General features: G+C 58.0%; 2 protein-coding genes across 2 annotated transcripts; one reads left to right on the top strand and one right to left on the bottom strand.

The window, feature by feature from the left end:
• Positions 1-2,338: 2,338 nt before the first annotated feature.
• On the top strand, positions 2,339-5,367 carry WNT1 (Wnt family member 1). Its single transcript, XM_032420752.1, has 4 exons — positions 2,339-2,442; positions 3,164-3,417; positions 4,117-4,382; positions 4,879-5,367. The coding sequence occupies exons 1-4, from the start codon at positions 2,339-2,341 to the stop codon at positions 5,365-5,367; spliced, it is 1,113 nt and encodes a 370-aa protein (XP_032276643.1).
• Positions 5,368-15,920: 10,553 nt separating this feature from the next.
• DDN (dendrin) lies at positions 15,921-20,096 on the bottom strand. The gene is made up of 2 exons (XM_032420232.1): positions 19,864-20,096; positions 15,921-19,452 (listed from the first exon to the last, which is right to left on the bottom strand). The coding sequence occupies exons 1-2, from the start codon at positions 20,070-20,072 to the stop codon at positions 17,541-17,543; spliced, it is 2,121 nt and encodes a 706-aa protein (XP_032276123.1). The 5' UTR covers positions 20,073-20,096; the 3' UTR covers positions 15,921-17,540.
• Between the last annotated feature and the right edge of the window lie 2,554 nt (positions 20,097-22,650).

Below are 22,650 nucleotides of genomic sequence, written 5' to 3'. Positions count from 1 at the left end.
TAAGGTGGAAAGAACATGGGCTTTGAGTCAAAACGATCTGAGTTTTAATCTGGCTCTATCGTTTATTCATTTTTTAAAAAAAGATTATTTATTTTAGAGAGAGAGCGCGCGCTCAGGGAGAGAGGCAGAGGGAGAGGGAGAAGGAGAGAAGGAGAAGCAGACTCCCCACTGCACATGGAGCCGACAGAGGGCTCCATCTCAGGACCCTGAGATCATGACCTGAGCCGAAACCAAGAGTCCGATGCTTAACCGACTGAGCCACCCAAGTGCCCCCCCATTTATTCATTTTCTAAAGATTTTACTTTTAAGTAATGTCTACACCCAACGTGGGGCTCCGACTTAGAATCCCAAAATCAAGAGTCACATGCTCCACTGGTTGAGCCAGCCAAGTGCCCCCATTTATTAGCTGTGTGGACCTTGGACAACTTCTTAATCTCCTTTTTCCTCTGTGAAGTGAGAGAGAGGAGAGACTTGAAGGAGGAGATCTTCCCTCCTTCCAGGGGCCATCTGTGTGTGCTGGGAGGGCATGACAAGCAGGCTGGCAGTGCTCCCTATGCCCCATAGAGGGAACAGCAGCTACATCCTCAATAAGAGGCCAAGGGTAGCCTTGAAGCTGAGTTGGAGTCCCTGGGAGAAAACAGAAAAGTGTACAATGGAGGAGATGCTTGCAAGCATTTGGGTATCTCGATGTGGTAAGAGTAGAAAGAGCCAGAGTTTTGGAGGAAGACAGAAACTAGACAGAGAAATCCAAATAGAAGCAGACGCGTGGAGGCACAAGTTCTCTATTCGGGGGTCAGTTCAGCAAGCAGCTCTTCTCTTCCCAGCCCTCCCTCCTGCACCCATACACACGCCTGTCATCTACTCCACTGCCCTTCCTGAGCCTAATCCTCAGAGACTCAGCCACTCCAGGCCTTGTCCATCTTGATGCTGCCTAGGTTGCCGGCTCAGGCCCCTCCCCTAGTGACGTGCACAGGTTCACACATGCCACCGGGTGACGCACCATAGGATGACACAAGGTATCACGGCGAGTGTGACACATATATGCATATTTAATCTCCCCCCACACACATACTCATCCACCCATCCACCCACCTCCACACACAGTTCCAGACACTCCATCCCTCAGTCAATCATCTGGGTCTTTCCCGACGGTAGCTACCACCTCCTTCCCCACACATAGATGATGCACTGTCCCAGGTGGTGGCTGTGACAAGATGACTCGATTGATCCCTTCTGACCTGAGCTAAATTCCAAGATTCTTTGGAAAGGTTCCTAACATCCCTCCTCCAAACACGGAGTTTCCCTACATGAGGACACACATGGGTGTACACCCTCAGGACACACTCACACATTCGCATATGCATTCGCATTTGCATTGTCCCGCTTATACACACACGTGCGCGCGCGCGCGCGCGCGCGCACACACACACACACACACACACACACAGTCACTTGTGCACGCCTTCCAGCCCACAAACACAAACTGCCGCTGTCCCTGGTTGGTTTCTCTCCACAGACAGGCTCTGTTTGGTGAACTCACCCCCAACCCCCCACCCCCACCCCCGGGATTTCACGATCCCACCCGCCCCCCCACCCTCCCGCTTATCCTTCCCTGTCCCGCCGCCGGGGGGGGGGGGGTGTTCCTGGGAAGGAGGCGTCTCCCCGGAGTCGCCGCCCAGAACGACAGCTTTCCTTGCCTTCCTCTACTCAGGAGTGGGGAGAGAGGGGACGCCAGCGGAGGCCCGGGCTGACGTCGAGGGGACAGCCCCACGGCCGGTGGTGTCGAGGCGGCGGGGCTCCTGGCCGGCTCTCCCCTTGGCACACTATCGCCGCGCCCCCTGGCGGACGCTGGTCCCCGACGGGCTCCGGACGCGAGGAGGAGTGAGGCGGGCGCGCGTGGGAGGGCGTCCCAAGGGGAGGGGTCGGCGGCCAGTGCAGGCCCGGAGGCGGGAGCCACCGGGCAGGGGGCGGGGGTGAGCCCCGACGGCCAGCCCGTCAGCTCTCGCCTCAGACGGGCGGGAGCCACGGCCCCGCTCGCTGCCCATTGTCTGCGCCCCTGACCGGTGCGCCCTGGTGCCACAGTGCGGCCCGGCGGGGCAGCCTCCTATCGTCACTTCAGCCAGCGCCGCAACTATAAGAGGCGGTGCCGCCCGCCGTGGCTGCCTCAGCCCACCAGCTGGGACCGCGAGCCATGCTGCCCGCCGCCCGCCCCCAGGGCTGTTAGAGCCAGACTGCGAACTCTCGCCACTGCCTCCACCGCCGCGTCCCGTCCCACCGTCGCGGGCAGCAGCCAAAGCCGCCCCAACTTCAGCACAGAGCAGGCGAGGCCGGGCAGGCCATGGGGCACTGGGCGCTGCTGCCCGGCTGGGTTTCTGCTACGCTCTTGCTGGCGCTGGCCGCCCTGCCCGCAGCCCTGGCCGCCAACAGCAGTGGCCGATGGTGGTAAGTGAGCTGGTGCGGGGTCGCCACTGGTCCCGGGGCGCAGAGCCAGGGCCAGCCCCAGCCAGCTCCCACGCTCTGGGATCCGTCCGCAGACAGGCTCCCTCCACCGCACTGACTTGCTGCGAGACACCGAGGGGCGCTCTGGAGCGCAGCTGCTCCAGAGAATCTAGTTCTGATGAGGTGGGGTGAATGGTCCGCCCGCGGCGGCCCACGATACTCCAGGCAGGGAGCCCACTCCCATCTAGCACCGCCCTTCGCCCGTGAGCCCCAAACCCAGCCTCACGGTGGTAGCCACACCACAGGTTTCTCTGCCTCGGCAAGCGAAGGGCCAGGCCTGCGCTCAGAAAGGAGGCAAGAAGAGGGTGGGACTCCTATGCATTTCACGCCTTGGGTGGGCATGGACTCCAGGCCAGGATTTCCTCGCTCAGGCTGCCCGGAAGCAGCCTCTCAGAGCCAAGGTGGACATCTGGTCTTCAGGTTTCCCATGCCTCCCCTGTCCAGTCCCCAGACCCAGGGCCCCGAGTGGCCCTGCACAAAACTCTGGACGCCCATTCCTTTCAAACTACTGAGCCAGGGAGCACGGAGTCTTTACCTCATTACTGATCTCCTGCGGCTCTCTCAGGCAAATAGCCCCAGGAAGAGGGCGGGGTAGACACGACCTTTTTGCTTAGGGTGCAGGTCCCCATTCCAGAGCTTGAGCTCCTATCATGCATCTCACCAGGGGCATCGTGAACGTAGCCTCCTCCACGAACCTGCTGACCGACTCCAAGAGTCTACAACTGGTGCTCGAGCCCAGTCTTCAGCTGCTGAGCCGCAAACAGCGGAGGTTGATCCGCCAGAACCCGGGGATCCTGCACAGCGTGAGCGGGGGGCTGCAGAGCGCGGTGCGAGAGTGCAAGTGGCAGTTCCGCAACCGCCGCTGGAACTGTCCCACGGCTTCGGGGCCCCACCTCTTCGGCAAGATCGTCAACCGAGGTGGGTACCCAGGAAAGCGACGCTTCCGGGACCAGGGGAACGCAGGGTCACCCGCAGGGCAGGGGCGGGCGAAGGCAGGGAAAATGTCCCCGGCGCCCGCAGGGTTACACGATCAACCCGCCAAGAGCTTCACGCCCAGCGCCAGCTCTGGGCCAGACTCGTTCTACCAGGCGTTTTCAAGCCGTGCACCTTGGGCGCGGAGCTTAGCTTTTCTGCGCCACTGCCCGGGCAAAAGCGAGTCCTAAGTCGTGGACGCCGGCTGGCCACCGCTTTCCCGGCCCCTCTCAAAGGCGCCCGGGAAGCGGATCTCTGCGAGAGTGTCTCGCCTCCAAGCCCAGCAAGGCTCCCATCGCCGACACGGGCCGAAAGTTTGGGCTGCGGGGAGATTTTGACAGTGTAGAGTTCTTCCGCTCCCGTCTTTTCGGTTTATCTCTCTGGAGCTGCCCCACTTCCACTGAGGAGCCAAGTGCGCCCTGAGTCTCGGGAGCGCGTGATTACGAGCGTGGACAGGGTTGCGTGCCCACGCACGTGCTTTCTCTAGGAGACCAGCTTCCCAGCACAGCCGGCCGGCCGCCTGGCTCCCAGGACTCCAAGGGCGCAGTCGGGGCACCGGACTCAAGGGTCCCGAACCCTCCACAGAGGAGGCTGGCCGCACCCCCGCGTTACCTCCTCGCTCATCCCCGCTCCCTTCCCTCACAGGCTGTCGAGAAACGGCATTTATCTTCGCCATCACCTCCGCCGGGGTTACGCATTCAGTGGCACGCTCCTGCTCAGAGGGCTCCATCGAGTCCTGCACGTGCGACTACAGGCGGCGGGGGCCTGGGGGCCCCGATTGGCACTGGGGGGGCTGCAGCGACAACATCGACTTCGGCCGCCTCTTCGGCAGGGAGTTTGTGGACTCCGGGGAGAAGGGGCGGGACCTGCGCTTCCTCATGAACCTCCACAACAACGAGGCGGGCCGCACGGTGAGCGCGCTTCAGGGGCTCTGCCTGCAAGCGGAGTGGCAGGGATCTCCGAGGCCCCGAGCAGGGGCTGACCTCGAATCTGGGCAGTAACAGACGGTGATAAGGCCAGGCGTCGGGGCAGGGAACCAGGAGAGGACGTCCAGAGGGTGCTGGGGGTTTGGAAGGGAAGGCAGAGAATGGAAGAGAGTGGCGGAGGGCAGGGAGAACTGGAGAGGTTAGGAGTCAGGCAACCCGTGGAATGTATTGCCTACAGCCCCTCCGTTGTAATCACTGAAAAGAAACGAGGCTTGGAGGCCCGGGCCACTGTCCGGCGTGGAGGAGAGTTGGGCCCGGTGTCCAGATCTCTGCGCGACATTTCGCGCCTCCCTTCCCCTTCCTCCCTTCCGCCTTCGCGGAGGTCCTGGCAGGGTCCGGGAGGAGGCGGTATCTGGGATGGTGGCTCTGGCTGTGACCACCCTGGGACACCCTTTCTTCCCTTCCCCCCGCTTCCTCCCAGACCGTGTTCTCCGAGATGCGCCAGGAATGCAAGTGCCACGGGATGTCGGGCTCGTGCACGGTGCGCACGTGCTGGATGCGGCTGCCCACGCTGCGCGCCGTGGGCGACGTGCTGCGCGACCGATTCGACGGCGCCTCGCGCGTCCTCTACGGCAACCGCGGCAGCAACCGCGCCTCGCGGGCAGAACTGCTGCGCCTGGAGCCCGAAGACCCCGCGCACAAGCCGCCCTCCCCCCACGACCTGGTCTACTTTGAGAAATCGCCCAATTTCTGCACGTACAGCGGACGCCTGGGGACAGCCGGCACGGCGGGGCGCGCCTGCAACAGCTCGTCGCCCGCGCTGGACGGCTGCGAGCTGCTCTGCTGTGGCCGCGGCCACCGCACGCGCACACAGCGCGTCACCGAGCGCTGCAACTGCACCTTCCACTGGTGCTGCCACGTCAGCTGCCGCAACTGCACGCACACGCGCGTACTGCACGAGTGTCTGTGAAAGCCCGCGCGCACTCGCGCCCGGGAGCGCGCTCCTCTCGCGCGCCTCCAAACAGTGCCGCACACGCCCCCACCCGGCCCCTCCAGCCACACTCGGCGGGATTCCTGCGCACGCCATCATTTCTCCCACCTCCTCCTGCCTGCGGACTCCTGAAACCACTTGCCTGGGCCGGCACGAACCCTCTTGCCATCCTGACGGACCTGCCCCGGACCTACCTCCCTCCCTGTCCCGGGAGACCCCTTGTTGCACTGCCCCCTGCTTGGCCCCGAGGTGAGAGAAGGATTCGTTCCCTCCCCCGTGGGGGTCAGCTGCTGACCGTGTGGCTCGGCCTCCTCCACCGCGCCGGTGACCTCCTTGCCTCTCTCCCTCGCCTTTATCCCTCAGTTTTTCTCCAGGTCCGCTCGTGCCCTTCCCATTCTTCTGCCAAGGGCGCAGACCCTGAACACACACCTGGGCATCGGGACCTTTCTCCTCCCCACCTCCAGCCGAACCAGGAGGTGCCAGGGTGAAAGGGCAGCTGTGGTGATGTGGAAAATGAGGTTGGGGGACCCAGCCGAAATACCCCCATTCCCCCAGCCTCTGTCATGGAGCCACTGAACAGCTGTGAGCCATGCCTCCCTCGGGCACCTCCTACCCCTTCCTGTCCTGCCTCCTCATCAGTGTGTAAATAATTTGCACTGAATCGTGGATACAAAGCCACGAGTTTGGTTGTTGTAAATAAAACTATTTATTGTGCTGGGTTCCAGCCTGGCTTGCAGAGACCACTTCCACCCCACCCCACCCCAACCCCTCTCCCTTCTCTCCTTTTGCTCTCCAGCCTTTTTTGCTCCCTCTTCTCCTCTCCAATTTCTCAAAGATGCTGTTGCCTACCGGAATCAGTATTTCCTTCCATTGTGGCTATTAGTGGCTCCTCGCCCCCACCAATGTAGTATCTTCCTCTGCAGAATAAAATCTCTATTTTTATCAATGACTTGGTGGCTTTTCCTTGAATCCAGAACACACCATTGCTTACTTCTCTTAAACAAATAGGATATGTTGTTGGGGGACTGGTGTCCTGGCCCTGCAAGAGGACCCTAAGGTTTTGACCCTTGGATGACCTTAATGAGGCCACTGGGGATCCAGGTCTCCAAAAGAACCTAGTCAGGAGCCAAGAGACCCTGCAGGATTCTTCTTCCTATTCGAACACCAACTGGCTGTGTGATATCGGGCAAGTCCAAACTGCCTCAGTTTCTTCCCTTGCTAAATGGGGATTAAACAAACAGACAGACAAGCTCTGAGCCTGCCTTTCCCATCTGGAGTTGTGAAAATAGCCACAACTGAGTGATAGCCATGACCGTGTTGTGAGAAGAAACCAAAGAAGAAAGAGAAATCCAAGCAGAAAAGGTGTTGCTGTAGAGCTTTTGGTCCCTGAAGCCTATTTGCTTCACCTGTGGTCAGGGCACGGGGCGGTGGGGAAGGCACTTCCCTCCCCAAGACAAGGAAACACCTTATTAGGACTCCAGCTCCCAAACTTGGGCTCGGGAGGATCTAGGTAACATGATGGGTTCTAGTCCTGGACCCAAAATCTCAGGGATGATGGTTGGGGAGCAGAAGGGAGCTGGAGGCCCGGAAACCAAACAGAGGCTAGGACTTAAACTGATGTAACCAAAAGGAAACCCAAGTATGGTCCATAACCCAACCATTAAGTTAGCCATTCCCATAAAGAGCCTGAAAGAGGACTGTTACTAATAACACAGGTACTTCCAATGCGCACATTCATCTGAGTGGGCAGGAGTACTAATCCTGCCCGCACCCTAAACCTATCTCTAACCCTAATCCTCTCCCCATCCCTAGGTCTAGGTCTAACCTTAGCCTTAACCCTAACTTCAGACAAACACTAACCCCTTCCTAAACTCTAATGCCTATCCCTAATCCTAACACTTTCCCCCAGGGGAGGACCTAAAGGGCAGAGGGAGCTATGAAGCACCCCACCCCCCAAGGGCAACAACTGATCCCAGACGACTGGAGAATTTCCCACTCTCCCCAGGACTCTTTTGCTGTTGTTGCTGCCTCCCACCTCTCCCTGGATATGTGAACTCTGACCCCTGTTGGCCTTTGGGGTATGTGTGGGGGTAGGGGAGTGGAGCCAGGAGCTGCTCAACCCTGCAACGGACATCCCTTTCCCTTTCTCTCCATCTGCCAAGCCAGCACCAGCTCAGCTCTGATGGGCAGTGGAGGGGGAGGAATAGAAAACATATTGATCCAGAGTAGAAGACACCTCATAAGCCTTGGGTTTCCAGGAAAGAACCCCCTGCAGAGAATATCCAGTCTATAATCCAATGAATTATTAGATCGCCAGCTACCAAAGCAAGAAGTTAACGGGCTGCCAGAGGCAGGAGAGGGGGCTCGGCCCCTGCTGGACAATGCCCAGAGTTGGGGAGAAGCAGCGGCTGGGAGCTGAGGGGTTGGCCGTTGTCCCCGACCACTCTCACCTAACTCCTAAATCCAAGAGCTGGAACTGGTATCAGTTTTCAGGCCCAGAAGCTGGGGCCTCTGAGTCGAACTGACACATAGGAGCTGGAGGAAGGGTAAAGGGGAGCAATGAATCCTGTTCTGGTCCTAATTAGACTTTTACCAAATCTGTTGTTTTCTCAACCTCAGTTACCTTGTCTATTAAACAGGGATGGTTGTCCGTACCGAATCTTCTCCTTCCGGAAAGTGAGGAGGTTCAGCTGAGATCACGTTTATGAAAACTCGGGTCATTTGAACATTTGCGGACACGTCTTCTGCACCAGGCATATGCCAGACGCTGGGGTGCAGGGCTGTATGAGCCAGTGCCCACTTGGAGGGGCTTACGGTGCGGCCAGGGAATCAAGCACATCAACACAGACTCTCAGAGTAGTAGGGGAGCGAAGTGAAGGCTCAGTGAAGTGTAAAGCCGTCTGCACACCCATGAGGTTTAAGCACAGACTCCCATACTCAAGCCCGCTGCATGGAGGCCCTTCACTTCCAGGGGCTGGGACTTCACAGTGGGTAAGGAAGTGCAGAATAAGGCTGGGCCCTTGAGGGGCCATGCACTAAGAAAAAAGGGGGGGACAAGCAAACGGAGATAGGATCTACAAAGCATTACATAGAAGCTAATTTTTTTTAAAGTTTATTTATTTATTTATTTATTTATTTATTTATTTATTTAAGAGAGAGAGCATGAGCAGGGAGGAGGGGTAAAGGGAGAGAGAGAAGCAGGCTTCCTGCTGAGCAGGGAGCCCAACACCGGCTCCATCCCAGGACCCTGGGATCCTGACCTGAGCCAAAGGCAGACGCTTAACTCACTGAGCCACCCGGGCGCCCCGAAGCTAATTCTTTTGATGTTCTGATCACCTGGGCCATCGTCACAGAGGGCTGGGCCTAGAGAGGTCGCCATAGGACAGTGCTGGCAGGAATGGACCCGATGCCCCAGCTCTGCCCCATCCGCCCAGGTTATCCTTCCACCCACCTCTGAGCTTCAGGTGCCAGGTGCCACACAGCCAGGGGCACCTGAGGCTGTCAGGGACCCCGGACACACGGGTGGCCTCAGCGAGCGAGGGAGGCACTAGTCCTGAAATATCCTGGGGGGAGCGGAAAAGCTGAGAGGACCGAGAGGGCAGACCTGCACAGTCCCCAGGGGGGCCGCGAGCCGGCACCACACACAGCCTGCCACACGCACCCTGGAAAAACCCTGTCAGTGGGGCTGCAAATACCCCAGGGTCTAGGCACCCCCCCCCCCACCTCAGGCTGGCTCAGTCCTCCTCTCCAGGCCAGAGGGAGAAAAATAACAAAATGAGAAAATAAGCTGTTTGGCTGTGGTGTGAGCAGGAATATCCATACAGAGCTGCCCACCACTCACCCTTACTCACTCTTTCCACACCCAGCCGGGGCGCCCAGCATGAGACAGACCACCCCCCTGCCCCCTCCCCCGTCTGGGCTAAAAGCAGACGCTGGTGAGCGAGCAGCAGGTTATAAATATGCCCGGGGAACTGCCGCCAACTCGCTCCCTTGTCATTCCCCGGGAGGGGATAGGGTGCGGTGGCTCCTAGGGAGGGGCCAGGGCTGCCCTGCTCCTGGGGCCCAGGAGGAAGTGGGGCTTCCAAGAGGCTACTGCACTTTTTTTTTTTTTTTTTTTTTTTTGCCCTTTTCAAAGGGAAGGAACCACTACCACTTCATGTCTCCTGGACATCGGCTCATCTGCTCAGAGGTGGGGTTCCATCCCTCCCCGGCCGGCCTCGGCGGGGACCTCAGAAGGAGAGGGCCCAACGCCAGCCTGGGTCACAGTGCAGCTCAGCACCACTTCTCTTTCTCACACTCGCTTACTCTCAGCAAAGCCGAAGTCCGTTCAACAGGCATTTGCTGGGGCCTGCTGAGCCCCAGGCCGCGTGCCTAAGCACACCTACGCACACAAGTGTCTGCACGCGTACGTGTGTGCACTCACAGCGGGCCTGACTCCCTCCCATGTGCTCACATCAGCGCCGGCCCTCCCTATGGACTTCTGGGCTTGAACCTGGCAGGCTCACCAGGAAGGGTAAAGCTCCAGGCTCCTGGTTCTGCCTCAGAGCAGGTTGGCGGAGGTGGGGGATGTTGAGAACCAGGGCCCTCAAACATTTCTGCTCCCACTAGTCCCCCGATAAATGACGGGTCCTTTTTCTCCTCCCTGCCCAGTCATCTCCCAACGCGGGCACCATGCCAGGAAGAAAGAGCCACTCTGTGGGATCCCGGGGGGCACCTGCCCAGGCTGCCAGAGCCTCCTGCTTCCCAGCCACTTGCCAAGTAGGTGCCAAGCTGGGCAAAAGGGGGCAGTGCCACCCTGGGAAGCTTCCAGCTCTCCTCCCCCAAGGCTGAACCCCTCCCCTTTCCCTCCTCCCTATTAATCCTCGGAAGTGAAGGGGCCATCCCTGGCGGCCCCTCGGCCCTATTGTGGCCCCTCGCCCTCCTCGGCTGGCGTCTAATTAACTCCTCCTGCCCCTGGTTTTGTGTGCCCCCCTTACCCCACCTTGTCGGCCCCGCCCCTCCGCTCGGCCTGCTCCCCCCCACGGACATTCCAGCCCGGCCGGGCTGGTGTGCCAGGGCAACCAGGGCCGGACCGAGGCCTAATCCTCCCGCCGCCTGGCCGGGCTGGGGGAGCCCCACTCACCTCCCCGCTCTCTGGGGGCTGCCCGGCTCGGCTGCGGCGGAGACACACAATCAGGACAAAGGCGCAGCCCCCAGGGGGCTAACTCAGCCTTCACGCCCAGGTTGTGCGGCATTTGGGGAGTTTAATGAATTGTCCATCACGCCTTTCAGGGCCCGCCCGTCAGCCTGGATTAATCTTCGGAGCCCTGGTGGGGTAGGAGACACTAAGCCTGTATTTATTACTCTCCCATTGTCACTAATTGAGGTAATTATCTGTGACTCTGGCCTGGCCAACAATGCCGCATTCACTCCCGGGACCTCGATGGGCCCGGCTCCCACTCTCAGCACCAACCCTCCCTCCTCTCTTCTCCCAAACCCGCCAAGGGCTAAGTTGGGCCCTAGAGCATGTTGGGAAAGTGGACAATGTCCCACAATGCTTCACCTCCCAACCAGTGTCTCCCACAGCCACCATTATGGAATTGGAGCTAGGGAGAAGCCTGGTCGCCCCAAAGTAGATGAGAAAAGGAAGGCAGCCTGTCTGGGGACAGGTTTGGCTGGCAGAGCCCCCAGGCCCTAGAGGGGCATGCTTCTGAGATTTTGGTTTTCTGGACTCTTCAACTCCTCATCTCTGGGCTGGTGACACCAGGGTCTCATAGGGCCTTTCTGTGGATCCACCTTCATGTTCCTGTAGCCTCCAGAGTTGTAGAATATTGGGAGGCCCTAATCCATACCAGGCATACTCTCAGGAGGTCCCTAGAGCCTCCAGAGCTGGCGGCATGGCTGTGGGTATGATGGGGGAGGTTGGGAGAGAGACTAGGAAAGGGCTGGTCAGGGAGCTCGGATAAGGCAAGAGGAGTCACACCAGGAAGGAACATCTGTGTGGCCATGCAGCAACCTTAGGGAGAAACGTGGATTTGGAGGGGGTGGGCAGTGCCAGAGAGTAGACTTCACGTGGAGATGGCTTCCCAGGGCAAGGGAATTGGCCTTGGGAACAGGTGTGTGTGTGCATCTGTGTGTGTATGTGTGTGTAAAAGAGAGAGAAAGCAGGCAAAAGAAGATTTGGTTTTTGATTAGGACTCTAACTGAGCTCTTTGAGGACAGGGACTATGTCTTGGTCACTGTTGTTGTTCCAAGAGCCTAACACTGTACCTGACACATCATAGTAGGTACTGTCCGGCCAATGGATGGATAGATGAGGCTAGTTCCTACATTGGAGCTGGGGGTGTGTTGGCTCTTCTTTTCCATAGCTGCACTTAGCCTTTTTATTCTGTCTCAGCACTTGCTGGAAGGAAGTGTCTAGACCATCCAGGGACAGTTCTTGGATGGGCACTCCTCCAACTGCAAACATTTTAAGGACCTCGGCAGAATGCGGCGCTACAGTTGGAACAGCGCCACCTTGTGGTGCCTCTTGGAGGAGCTCCTGAAGAGACTCCGGCAAAGAAAGCGGGGTTCTTCCCTACGCTGGGGGGTGGGAACACCAGGCCGCAGCCCCCTCTCCTCCTGTGTGTCTGAGGCTGCGTTGCTGTACCAGTGTTCCTGTTACGCAGTTTTACCATTTGTTCCCACCTTCTGCTAGCATTTGCCGAGCGCCTGCTCCAGGCCAAGCTTGTAGGGGATACAGAGCTAAACCAAAGGCGCTCCCTTGAGGAGCTCATGGTCCAGCAGGGGATTGCACAGCCTAACAAGACCAACAAAGGTCATAATCAGCCAGTAGAGAAAACAATGATATAGGTGTTGAGGAGGCAATGGGGACATTAGCAGCTCAAAAACTTTCTGCCCCTCCCCTCTTCCTCAATTCCTTTCACTAAAGCTCCAACTTTTATCCTTGCTTTCCAGAGACCTTCATGATTTGGCTCACACACATCATTCTAGGCTCCCGCACCTCTGCATTCCCCAGGGCCTCTGTTCCCTGTGAAGGCTTTGTGCTTTCCCACCTCTCTACCTTTGCCCACACCCTGGAATGCACATCTTCCCCATCTCCCCCTATTGAAACCCATCTGGAATGTCCCTCCCTCCATTAAGCTCTTCTAATTTCCCTTGGCAAAATGGCCTTGCCTCCTGAAGCAGCTTCTTGGCAGGGCTTTGGTTAACAGCACATGCTGGCTGTCCCGTGGAAGGTTATCTGCGAAAGTTACTTATCCTCTTACTAGGCTTCTACCTTCCTGAGGACATGGGCTCTGTGTTTTGTTCATCTTGGCATTCCTTGCGGCACTGAGCTAGGCACATCATATGTCATCATTAAGAGAAGAAAGAGATGGATGGATGGATGAATAAGTGGATGAACGAATGGATGGATAAATGAATGGATGGATGGATGACAGAGGGGTTGGTAGATGGATGGATAAATGGATAGATGGGATATATAGACGGGCGAATGCATGCATGGATGAACAAAAGGATGGAGGCATGCATGGATGGATAGACGGATGGGTGAAGCAATTCTTCTTTAAAAGGACTCATCAAAAGCTATGTAGTGTCAGGGGCTTCAAGGGAGGAAGCCCACTCCTTGCCAAGCAAGGCATACAGGCAAGGGGACAATATCCAGACTGAGCCTTCCTTCACGACAAATGCACCCTCAGTGACTCACCTCCTACTCCCCAGAAGTAACTCACAGTTGGGGAACTGCTCCTTCTTACATGCTTGCCTAGATCCTCAGGAATGCTTTCATTAACATATATTATGTTGCACAGCCTGCACTGTAATGATTTTGTGGGTTTCCTCTCCCATATCCCTTCCCCTGTCTCACACACACCCTGGATTGGAAGCTCCCTGAAAATAGGAGCCCTGTCTGAGTCTCTTGTGTGTCCCTGGAGCCTGGCATACAAATTTAATGAAGGAGTGACCAGATGAGTAACTGAGGGAATGCTCACCCTTCTCTACAGACACACTTTGCCCACTCCCTGCGTATTCATGTCTAGCCATCTCTCCTGGTCCTCTCCTCCTCACACCCCATATACACACTCCTCACCCCGAATCCCCTAAAGTCCCAGAATTACGGCCTGGTTCTCTGTTGCCCATTTGTGGCTGATCTAGGGAAGTCCCAGGGCTCTCATGAGAGTCCGAAAGGAGAGGGGGCCCTTAGGCCCTCTGAAGCCATATTAACCCGGCCCCATTTGGGACAGAGAAGGGCTTCCCTCGGAAGAACCGGGCTGTTGGGAGGGTAGCGGCCTGTGGTAACCTGAGAGATGCTACCCCATCCTGACCACGCCCTCCTGCGTCTGCTCTCCCTACACCTGACCCAGGAGGCTGTCCCAGGGTTGGGGGTGGTTGTGGCCTCCGTCTCGAGGCTGGCCAGCTGGCAGACACAGCCAGATTTAGAAGTCATTTTCGCAGCAGGGAGCCTCCAGCCTCCCACCCACAGTGCCATGCAGGGCCAGTCTGAGATATGGCTCATCAAGGGCTGGCCCCCAGACCTGCAGTCACCCCTCCCCTTCTCTCTGTCCCTTTCTCCCCAGATCTTTAGCAGCCAGTGCTGACTCCACCCTTAGGCAAAGATGAAGGAAGTCCTGGGGAAGCAGGGTGTGTTGCCTGGCACCCTAACTGCCCAAATCCTCCCTGTACATCCTCCACCCATTCAAGGGACTGTGTCTCCACCCCGGGGCTCCCTTCTCTTCTTGACCTGGCCTCAGCTGCCTGTTGTTCTTCTTCCCCAACCTCTACTTCTTTCTCCCAGCCTCCTGTTCTTATGCCCCCAATACTAATGAAATAGCTCTAGAGAGAAATAATAATCAGAGCTTAACACTTGTATATCCTTTATTACATGTACCAGGCATTGTTCTAAGTGCTTTTCATATTGAATCATTTAATCCTCCCAACAAGCCTAGGAAAAAAGCACTATTCATAACCCCATCTTATAACTAAGGACACTAAGCAACAGAGAGATTGAGTAATTTGCCCAAGGTCACACAGCTAGTGTGAGGTAGAGGCAAGATCTAAACCCATGCTGCCAGGCCCCAGAGTCCATGCTCTAAACACAACACTACCCTATTTTTCCGATAATGGTAGTAGTGTGGGTGAACTCTTAGAAACTGACCTCCTGCGTGTTCCACCTCACAGAGTCTTTGGCTGTATGATGGGGTCTCCCTCCACAGGACCGGCCCCTCCACTACCCATACGGCTCACCTCTTCTCCCAGCCTGAGAGCCTGGAGGCCCTGGGCTGTAGCAAAATCTAGGCAGATGCTCTCACCACTGCCCTGGCCTTCCTCGGTCTTCCTCCTGGCCTCAAGTCTGTTCTCTTCTCAAGCCCAGAGGTCCAAGGCACACACTCCCGAGGGGGCCAGGCTCACCCCAGCCTGTCCTCAGTTTTCACTCCTGAGAATGTACCCTCAACTCCAGTCTAACGAGACTGTTTGGTAATTTCCAACACATACTCGGCTTCCCCCAATCCATACGACTATTTTTGCTCTGTCCTCTACTTGGAACTCCTTTCCCCAAATCCTATCTCAGATGCCACCTCCTTCAGGGAGCCCTTCCTGATCTCACAAAATCCATACAATCTCCCTTGTTTGCCTCCTTATAATACTTACCACTCGCTGCTCACTACTATCATTATTGGTGAGTGTTCATCTTCACCCCATTGCAGGCAGGCCTTACTCTTTCCTGGAGCCCAGCTCAGGGCCTGCTTCCTCTCAGGTGCTCAGTAAATGCTCAGTAGTTAGAATTGGCAGTAGTTAGACTTGGAGGTGGAAGGTAGGCAGACAGACCTCAGGAAACTTTGATCTCTGCCCAAGGTGAACCTCACTTCCTTTACTTCCTCCAGCAAGAGCTAACTTGAAACCTGACGTTGTGGGTCCCAGGCAGGTTCTGGGTTGGACTCTCCAGGGTAATTTTGATCAATGCTCTCCCCTCAGGCTCAGAAGCCCAAAGGGACACCCCCACCACACACACACACTGAACCAAGGTCAGCCTGCCCCAGTGCAGGGTCCGGCCCATCGACCTCCCAAACTGTCCTGCTCTCTCCTACCTGTCCTGACATGTCTCATCTCTCCGGGTGAGGGTAGGGAGTGACATCAAGATAACTGAAGACCAAAATCATAAGTGGCTTGAGAACGGGGCTGGGCTCTGAGCGCTGAGCGGGAGTCGGAGTGACTTGGTAGGGATGGGGGCAGAGGCGGGCCGGCCAGGACTTCGCGACTGAGTCTGGGCGAAGCCCCCGCGCCCGCCGTGTCGGCGGCTAAATTTACCCAGGCTGACTCAGCCCTTGCCCGGAATGGGGGGTGGGGGGAGTGCGCCGGGGCAGTGGGAAGAGTCAGCGGGGGTGGGGCGGGGGGCAAGGAAGGAAAAGTCCGACTGGGGGTGACAGGGGTGAGCCGGGAGTTTCCATCAAAGAAAGGAGTCTCCCCAGCCCCACACTGAGGGGGGAGAAACAGTGGAACCCTGGGGGGAGGGACACGGGAGGGACTGGGCCGGTGAAAGGAAAAAGATGCCAAGATTGGACAAAGGGAAGCTTAGATTTATTGAGCGCCTACTCTGTGCCAGGCACTGTGCAAGGCGCTTTACATACATTATCGCATAAAATCCTCACAACAACCCTGCGAGGTAGGTGTTTATAAACCCCCATTTGACAGATGAGGAAACTGAGGCTCAGGGAGGTGAAGTGATTTGGCCAAATTCACATGGCTAGTAAGTAGAAACAGAACTGTCCAAGATCAGAGAGAAAAAAGACTTCAGTGTCTGGGTCCCAAGCCGGTTGGCGTGGGTGAGTAACAAAGAGGGGCTCCGCGCGCTTCCAGAGGTCTAGAAGGCCAGAGGCCTGCCCCCGACCTCGCACGGCTGGAGGTGGCAAGACGGGGGACCCGCGCGCTGTAACTGGGTATCAACTGGTTAACTGGCAGTGCCCGGGTAGGGGGGACTCGGGAATTAGCTACCGGGGAAATCCGCGACCTGCGCGCGCCCCGTAGTGGCTACAGCGAGTATCACACCCCACATTTACAGGCTTTTTGGGACCAACCTCCCCCTTCCTTCCCTGGCCAAGGTTTCTGGAAGAGGCAGAGATGCAAGAAATTTTCAGGGTTCTTTCAGATGAGTGATGCCACCGGGGTGGGAAATCGTTGTAACGATTCAGAGCATCACTAAGGAACACTGGGGAGGAGGAGAAGGGGGGAGGCCTAAGGAGGTCCCAAGCTGATTCACTGGCTGCCTTCCCTCCCCAGCTCGGACCACCACAGGCCAGGGACAGTGACAAGGCCACCATCCTGCTCTGCCTTGAGGAGCCCTCACCCAAACCTAAGAGACTGGGATAGAAGCCCGTACCCATTTGCTCAGATCTTCTGCAAACCCTGGACAGTCTCTTGAATATTGAGAATGAGTGCAGGTGACAATGAAGCCATCTGAGGGACCCTCAGACTCTGTTCATTTATTCCCAATTCTCTTTCTTGGCCTGTGGAGGAGAGGGTGAGATAAAAGCCGCTCCAAGGATCCAAAGCATCAGGGATGAACTTATCCCAAGGCGTGTGACACCAAAGTGAGCCCTCTTCCTGTTTTGCTGGTTGTATCTGGATCCCTTCCTCTTCTGCCAAGGGCCTCTATGTCACCTGGTCACCTCAGTCAGAAGCCTCTCCATCACTTTCTCCCTCCAAGCCCCAAGATCCTGCCCTAAAGTTGCCCTATGACTATAACATCCCTGCGTTCCCGCCTGATCCTGCCTAGGCCACCTACTCTGCTCCACACCTAGTGCATCTGCCCCTGCTGAAGACCTTACTCCAGTGCCCTGAATGGAGCAGGCATTAAAATCTACTGCTCATCCTCACCTGTCATGAGAAAGAAAAGAAAGAAAGAAGAAAGAAAGAAAGAAAGGAAGGAAGGAAGGAAGGAAGGAAGGAAGGAAGGAAGGAAGGAAGGAAGGAAGGGAGGGAGGAAGGAAGGAAGGAAGAAAAGGAAAGAAAGAAATCACGAATTGGCATATGTTCCCTTTCCTTTCATTTGGGCGGCTTCTATTTCAAGTATGGGAACGACTCTGGGTAAGGGGGTACAAGGAAGTCTGTGAGGAAGAAAGAGGACCAGTGGGCCCAGGGATGGAAAAGTGGGGAACACAAATACAAGAAAGGGCCTGTCACTGCCGCTCCCTATTTCCCTGTGGGATCCCCTTAGTGTCCCTCGTCCCGAAGAGGGCCTCCTCCGTTCGGCTGATGACATCTAGAATCTCTCGGATACTGTCGCTCAGCTCGGCTGTCTTCCCGCCTTCCCCGGGCCGGGGCGGCTCATTTCGCCAGGAGGCGCCCGAGGCTTCTGTGTCGCTTCCATCAGAAGAGCCGCTGTGGACGTTGAGCTCCGCAGCTTCGTCCGAGTCCGAGTCTGGGGCGGTGTGACGGCGGATGCGGGATACGGCTTCCCGCAGGGCCCCGGCGTAGGGCCCTGGGGTCCGCGCCCAGCCCCGGGCCGCGCGCCGTGGGACCGCCGCCACTTGCTGCGAGCTCTCGGCACTGACCGTGCCTCCTGAAGCCGCTGGGCCTGAGGCTGAGCGCTCTGGGCTACCTGGCGGCGTGGGGGCGTCCTGAAGGTTTACTTCGCCAACCGGGAGCCCCAGGATGCGGGAGGCGCGCTCCTCCAAGGAGGAGTCCGCGGGCTTCCCGCCCTCGGCTTCGAACCCGCGCCCCCCAACGAACTGGTGCGAAAGGCGACTGCTCAAGAGCAGTTTTTGCCAAGGGTGGGGAAAGGCCGCGGCTCCCTCGCCCTCCTCCTCGTTGGGCTTCGGTTGATTAGGGGCATCCCCCACGACGCGCGGCACCCCATCGGGCAAAAGCTGTACATGCTGGGTTCGAGGGGTTGGAACATACTGTGACCGTATCACCACGCACGTGGCGTCAATGACAAAGACGCCTTCTCCCCGAGCACGGCCGCGGGAACTGCGGGGCAGGGTGTGGGCGCGGCGGGTCCCCTTCCAACCCTCCGAGGTCTCAGGTCCGGCCCCCTCTCTATGACCTAAGGACTCTCTCCACCCCGTGCCTCCTGGAGCCCAGGGTCTGGGGAGGGTCTGGCTATGTCGGGGCGGCTGCTTTTTAAGGGAGGGAACCCAGCATTTGGGGAGCCAGCCCCGTTCCCTATTTTCTTTCCCTTCCCCGGAGCCCTTGAGATGGGGCCTGGACCTGGGGGCGGGACGCGGGGGGCTGGGAGTCGCAGTGGCCAACCCCCCGGGAGCTGTCTCCGTGCCTGGGCTCCCAGCAGCTTTGGCTCGGGGATGGCCGTCGCTTCCACTATTCAGGCCAGCAGTGGCCAGCCCCAGGCTTTTCTCCGCGGCCCCCTTGCCGGACTCCTGCCTCGGCCCGGCTGTTCCACAGCCTGGGGATCCCCCCAAGAGACCCCGCCCCTGTCGGAGACCCCAAGCCCCGAGGACGTCCCGGTAGATCCGAGGATCCAGCCTCTTCTTTGTGCACCCTCCCTCTGTCCTGGCCGGAGTCGGAGCAGAGGCTGCTGAGGCTGGCGCCTGGGAGGGCTCGGGGCCTCGCTTAGACCCCAAGGTCCTGTGGGGGCCTTCGTAAGAAGGTGGAGCCACGTAGGGTGGCGGGCGGTCCCAGCGTCGTCGCAGGGCTGTCCCGGCTGCGCCTCTCAGCAGCAGGTGAGCCTCGTAGCTGGGGGGCCCTGGCCGCCTACCTCCCCAGGGCCCCGCCCACGCCGCCCCTGGGTCGCTCTGCGGCTGCGCGGATGGACGGGGCGGTCGCCCCGCCGGCCCCAGGCGCTCGGGTCGTGAGGGAGCTGGGCGCCCTACAGGCTGGGCCACCCGAGGGGCGTTCCGAGGTTCCGGGAGGGGCCGACCGGGGGGGCTCCTTCGGGCCCCACCAGCCTTGCGCCTTTTTCGCTCGGTCTCCTTGGCCTCCCGCTCCTGCGATGCCGCTTTCCTTTTCTCTTGCTCCCGGGCTCGGGCCTCGGCCGGGGGCCCCGCCCGCCAGTTGGTCGCCTCCTGCAGCACCCTGGAGGCCCAGGGACGGCGGGGCGGCGGCTCAGGGGATCCCGGGCGCGGCCCACACCTGGGACAATGAGCAGGAACCCAGGTGAGCAGTTTGTGGGGGAAGGGAGCCGAGGTCCGGGGAGCTGGGAGCACTGGAGACCATTTGGGGCAGCCGTGTGGAGGGGTGTGTGTGAGTGTGTGCCCGTGTGCACGTGCGTATATGTTAGGGCTGAAGTCGAAGCCGGACTCCTCACCATCTCTCCATGCACACTTTAACAGCGTCTGCCCCATCTCACCTCCTGCCCTTTCTCACACCCACTCTTGCCCCCCAAAACAATGCGGGAAGAGTCAGGCCCCAGCCCTCGGGATGGGGTAGGGGGAGGCGTGGGAAAGAGAAAGGGGGCCAGCAGCACTGGCTGGTGCCTGCGGGGAGGTCCGGACCCCACTCCCCGCCCCACCGCTCTCTTCCCGTCACCCCTCCTTCACTCACGTGCGGCTCTGGGGCCCACGGGCCCAGTGGCTGGCTTGGAAGTCCATGGGCTGTCGAGGAGGGGCGCGGCGACTATAATGACAGGAAATAGTCTTCACTTCGATCACCAGCAGCTTGGATTTCTGCACCCAGAGGCAGCTGCCAGACTCCTCATCCTGGGGCTCCCGGGGGCTGTCGGGCCCCTCGGAGAATAGCTGGCCATCCAGCATCCTGCCCCACCCCACCCCGGCCCCCCACCCTCCCACCCGCCCCGAGAGCCCCCTCCCAGCCCGAGGAGCCGGCGCCCACTGCAGAGCGACGGGCCCAGAGACTGGGGACTATATATACCCGGGCACACGTGTGTGCCTGTCTGTGTGTGTGTGCGCGCGCGCATGTGACACGGTGCGGCGCGGACGGCACCGCGCTGCTACCTCCCCCATGTGCACGGCCGCCCCCTGGGGCCCGGGATTGGGCGCCCCTTCCCACTGCTCATGTCCCCCAAGCCTGATGGGACCTGCGCGAGTGGGCAGGGGACTTCTTATTTTTGCCAAGCTGACGGTGCCCTTCCCCCACCCCCATTTCTTCAACGTTCCTGTCGTTTTAACCCTTCAATCTTCTGCTTGTCCGGGTGCCCCACCACCAGGGTTCTGCCACTGACTTCCTGCCTCGGACTTCAGGAGGTGACGGGAATGGAACTCAAGGTCTCTGCCTGCCACTCTCTGCTGGTTTCCATGGGGTTGGGGTGCAGGGGGTCTATTTTTAGCGGCAGGGACTGTTCGGGTGCAGAGATGAGTAACCAGCTTCCATGCGGTGGAGGGAGGAGGCGGTAGCTTTCACGCAGCTTTTATGTGACTCTGGGGGAGAGCTGCCTCCCCCAAGCTCAGAAAGGGTGACCCCCACACCTTTAACTCCTTACCCTCTCCGTGTTGCAGCCCAGGGCTGCTGGTAGGACACAGGAGTCTGTCTTGGCCATCCGAACTGTCCCACGCTCCTATTCTAGATGTTTGTCCTTGGGCACCTATGGAGGCTTCTCCCCGCAGCAGGCTCTCTCCCCCAATCCAGAAGCCAGGATCTGGGGGTCATACTGTTCTGTGCCCACACAGCTCTGCTCAGCCTTATGGAGGACAGACTAAAGTACTTATGTATTTGCACCCTTTCAGAACGGATGGAGGAAGAATGGCGTGCTCCCTTGGAAAACCATCCCCTAGCAACTGAAATGATAAAAGGGGCCCCCGTTTCCTAGCGTAGAGCTCCCCATCATCACCACTACCACAATGCCTAGCTCACTTAGCCCCCACCTGAAGTGGTGCTCAAGATGCTCACCTTTTCCACTCATTCTGTCCCAGGGGCAGGGGGTGTTGCTTACATCCACATGATCCCTCCCCCCAAGCCTATACCAGGTGTCCCCTGATTCACCATGGTAATGTTGGTGGCAGCACAGCCCACGCCAACCCTTCCATGCAGAGACTTAGCAACCATGCCTGGCAACCATGGCAGCAGCTCCAGTGGAGGGGAGGGGTGCAGGGAGGTGGGAGAAGAGTGTGTATGGCAATGGTTCCTGAGGAAGAAGGGATAATTTGCCTCTTTTGAGAGGAATAGGTAAGAATAGGCTATGAGGCTCTTTAATTTTGTCCCTTGTCTTTCTTTCTGCTCCATCCTCAGATTTTGAGACTGATGGGTTGGGTTTTAGGGGAGAATGGGAGACGCAGATCATGCGGCCCTTTGGGTACAGACCCTTCCTTTTAAGAGGATGGGGCCAGGAGGGTTGTTGTGGGGGCAGAGACTCACTTCATGAGAACCAAAGCAACCAAACCCAGGCCCCCTGCTCCCTAATATGAACCTTTAGAGATAACCCAAACAGCCCCTATTCCCACCATTTGACAACACTCCCCTCCCCCACTTTACACACCTACCAGCTGCACTCTGGTGGCTCTTTGCTTGAAGGTGCTTCCTTCTACCCAGGTCCCCCCAGAGTCCTAGGGCTTTTTAAAGCCCTTGCCTCCTCCCTAGACAAACCCTCCATGATGGAATGTGACATAAGAAGACATCTGTCCTTTCCACCATGCACTCACCCCCACACACATAAACATACCCTAATTCTAATAACTTGGAAGCCTCCCTCCCCCAAGTCTGGGAATGTGCTGTGAGCTGTGAAGAGGTGAATGCAGAAGCAGGGGCTTTCTCCAAAGCCAGGAGGGCAGCCCTGGCAGCTGCCTTGACACTTTGCCCCATGAGCCATGAGGAAGCCTACTTTGGAGGAACCGGTATGGTATGGCAGGGTTCCTCAGAGTTCGTAGGTAGGGAGAGGTTAGGTAGGGGCTAGGAGGTACTCTGAGATTGCTTCTGGTCTTGGATAGGAAATGGTATCAAACCTGCAAGTCAGTGGTGAGATGGTACCCAAAATTTGGCTCAGGCCCAACTGTCTAGCAGTCCTTATGGTATTTGGTGCTGACTGTTTTGGCTCACATGGTTTCAGCACAGGTAGAGTCTGCTCCCCGACCCCCCAGCTCATTCTCACCTTGGAAGAATGGCAAGGCATTCTGTAGGTTCAAAGACAGTGCAGAGTCCAACCTTCCCTGACTAAGAAAAGTTGATGACGGTGGCATGTCTCTCTGCCTCCAGGAGACCCTCAGTCTCTCTATTCTCTGGAAACCTAACGCTGTTAGGAGATTTTCCTGGGGTCCCAGCTATGATTCAGGCAGAGGAGAAAGCGAGGTAATAAGGAGAACTGCTGGGAATAGGGTGGGAAAGAGTTATGAATGGAGAGTTGGAAAGCCAGTAAGTCTAGTGTAGTGGTAAAGAGCAGGA

Source organism: Phoca vitulina, unplaced genomic scaffold, assembly GCF_004348235.1.
Source record: "Phoca vitulina isolate PV1807 unplaced genomic scaffold, GSC_HSeal_1.0 scaffold23, whole genome shotgun sequence".
Taxonomy (NCBI): Eukaryota; Metazoa; Chordata; class Mammalia; order Carnivora; family Phocidae; genus Phoca; species Phoca vitulina.
Note: the sequence above shows the minus strand (reverse complement) of the source record. Positions and strands in the feature narration are given on the sequence as shown.